Source organism: Penaeus monodon, chromosome 10 (genome assembly GCF_015228065.2).
Source record: "Penaeus monodon isolate SGIC_2016 chromosome 10, NSTDA_Pmon_1, whole genome shotgun sequence".
NCBI classification, from domain to species: domain Eukaryota; kingdom Metazoa; phylum Arthropoda; class Malacostraca; order Decapoda; family Penaeidae; genus Penaeus; species Penaeus monodon.
Genome location: NC_051395.1, coordinates 45,355,393 through 45,357,892, shown reverse-complemented (window position 1 = coordinate 45,357,892; position 2,500 = coordinate 45,355,393). Strand labels below are relative to the sequence as shown.

Sequence of the window (2,500 nt, the reverse complement as noted above, 5' to 3'; positions counted from 1 at the left end):
AGAGAGAGATTAGAGAGATGGGGGAGGGGAGAAAGCGGGAAAAGAGACAAAAAAAAAAAAAAATACAGATACAAAAACACACAAACATGGAAGAAAGAGTTAGGCAGCAACGCTAACAAAACAAGGCAGACGATCATGTACGCCAACAAGAACGCATAAAACAAAACACACAAAAAAAAACTCACTGTCAGGGCAAGTTGTCGTGAAATCTACAGTGTGGACTCTTCCTCGCTTCTCACCATCTTCATGGCACTTCTTCTCACCGTCATCCACCTGGACAAGAACCTTAACCGTGTAGTTTGTCTTCCCAATCAGTCCAAGAAGCTGTATTTCGCTGCTTGAAGATGATACATTGGAGGCGCTCGCTTGATCCCCTTGTACCTAAAACACATGTCGGGAAGGACGAAAAAAGGTCACTTGAGCGAGAGAGAGAGAGAGAGAGAGAGAGAGAGGAGAGAGAGAAGGGAGAAAAGAAAAGAGAGAGAGAGAGAGAGAGAGAGTGGAAGAAGTAACAGAAGAATGAGAAATGAGATGAAGGAGAGATGAATAAGGAGTGACAGAAATAAAGGAATGGAGGAAGAGACAAAGAATATAGGAAGAAGAAGCGAGGGAGAGCGAGAGAGAGAGAATACAAGAGAGAGAAAGAGAGAGAGAGAGAGAGAGAGAAGAGAGAGAGAAAGGAGAAGAGAGAAAGAGAAGAGGAGAGAAGAAGCAGAGAGAGAGAGAGAGAGAGAGAGAGAGAGAGAGAGAGAGAGAGAGAGAGAGAGAGAGAGAGAGAGAGAGAGATTTTATGTCTATCGAACGTGTGAGCTTCAATTATTATGTTTTCCTAAATATCCATAAATTCTACTTAATATTTATAGTGAAGTGATATAATTCAACATCCATTGTTTTCCTGAAGTGATTATTTCAGATGACAACAAAATATAACAATATGACAAAGTATGACAAAAAACAAGAAATATAACATAAAGAAATGCTAAATGTTTAAATGCGACACAAAAGGACAGTACATCACACGCCCCTTTGCCAATACCGCGTCCACCTCATCGCCTCACCCAATACACAGTGATGTAGTTCGTCACCCAAGTGCCCTGAGGCAGTTCGCCGTCGTTGTCATTCCTATTCCAATAGTCAAAGGTCACTGTCACCCTGTCATGCTTGATCGCCGTGATGCTTGGAGGCTTCCGGAGACGGGGGAGGCCCAGGTCACCTGAAGGAAGGGAGGAGGTGTGAAGGCGACGCTAAGGAATTCTCGTAGCTTAGCGTCTAAAACTGCTACTTAAAGTAAATTGTATTTATAAATCACACACAAACACACACAGCTACTTTTATTTTGTCCCTGTTTGATGATACTTTCATGACCCTACGTTGTTGCATAGGCTGTTTAGTTTCTACCGAAAACTTGCTGGAGCTTTGCTTGACATTCTTAGCGCCTACTTCTAGTGCAGCTTCCGTTATTATGTCATTGAACTGTTTGTTGATTTGGTCAATGTTGAGATCTTCGTCGCTGAGAAGTGAGTATCTGTTTTGGATGCTAAGGTTAAATTCTGTCGCTCGGGTCTTCAAGTTAGCTAAATTTTGCTGAGGTTTTCGTATGAGTTTACTCCTTTCCCTTTTGAGGCGTAATTCAGTTAGGCCTCTGACCATTCTATGGTCGCTGCCAACATTTATTTTATCAATAACTTCCATTTTTTTTTACTATGTCGCACCTATTTGAAATTATGAAGTCAATTTCGTTTTTGATGACAGATGGCGACTTCCATGTCCACTTCCGCTCTAGTCTTTTTTCGAAGAATGTATTCATGATATTGAGTGATCGAGCCTCCACAAAATTGATTAGCATTTGCCTCCTCACATATTCATTAATCTCCCATAATTATTCTGGAATGGGTTTTTACTCTCTCGCTGGCTAAAGGAACATCTTTATAGAAACTATTTCTTCATCACTGTGGCTACAGGTTGGAGCATAGACTTGAACAGTCTTAAGATGTACCTACTGTTTAGTTTTATTGTTACTGAAGCCACTCTTTCGCTTTCGCTTATACTATAGAATTCCACGATATTCTTTTCTAAACGTTTGTGAACTAAGAACCTATCCCTAATTCCTGCTTGCTACCCTGGGGTTTACCTCGCCAATATAGCATGTGTCCATCATTTAGTGTCATCTGTTCTTCGCCTAGTTTTCTAACCTAATAGAGTCCTACAATATTCCATTTAATGAAAGAGAGTTCATCAAGTAATGCTAGTAAGTCGGATTCAGTTCTCATTGTCCTTATATTATATGTGCAAAGGTTCATCAACATGGGGCGGCCTGTTTTTAACCGGTGATTCTTAGCACCCTCTGCTCTGGAGCGATCCCGACGTAACCAAGGGCTCTATCGCCTCCGGGGAATGTTGCTCTGTTTGTGCAGTCATGGTTTTTGATTGAGAGGTAGACAGCCAAGTTACCCCCCACCTACTGGCTTATGTGTATATTGGTGGGAATAGTTTAGCCGGG

General features: G+C 41.6%; 1 protein-coding gene across 1 annotated transcript in view; it reads right to left on the bottom strand.

Annotated features, from left to right (window-relative positions):
- The window catches only part of LOC119577665 (tyrosine-protein phosphatase Lar-like), a gene marked incomplete in the record, with an annotated part of 49,899 nt that overhangs the window by 26,886 nt on the left and 20,513 nt on the right, over nucleotides 1-2,500 (bottom strand). The window contains 2 exon segments of the mRNA XM_037925225.1: nucleotides 186-381; nucleotides 1,059-1,213. Coding sequence (XP_037781153.1) covers nucleotides 186-381; nucleotides 1,059-1,213 — 351 coding nt within the window.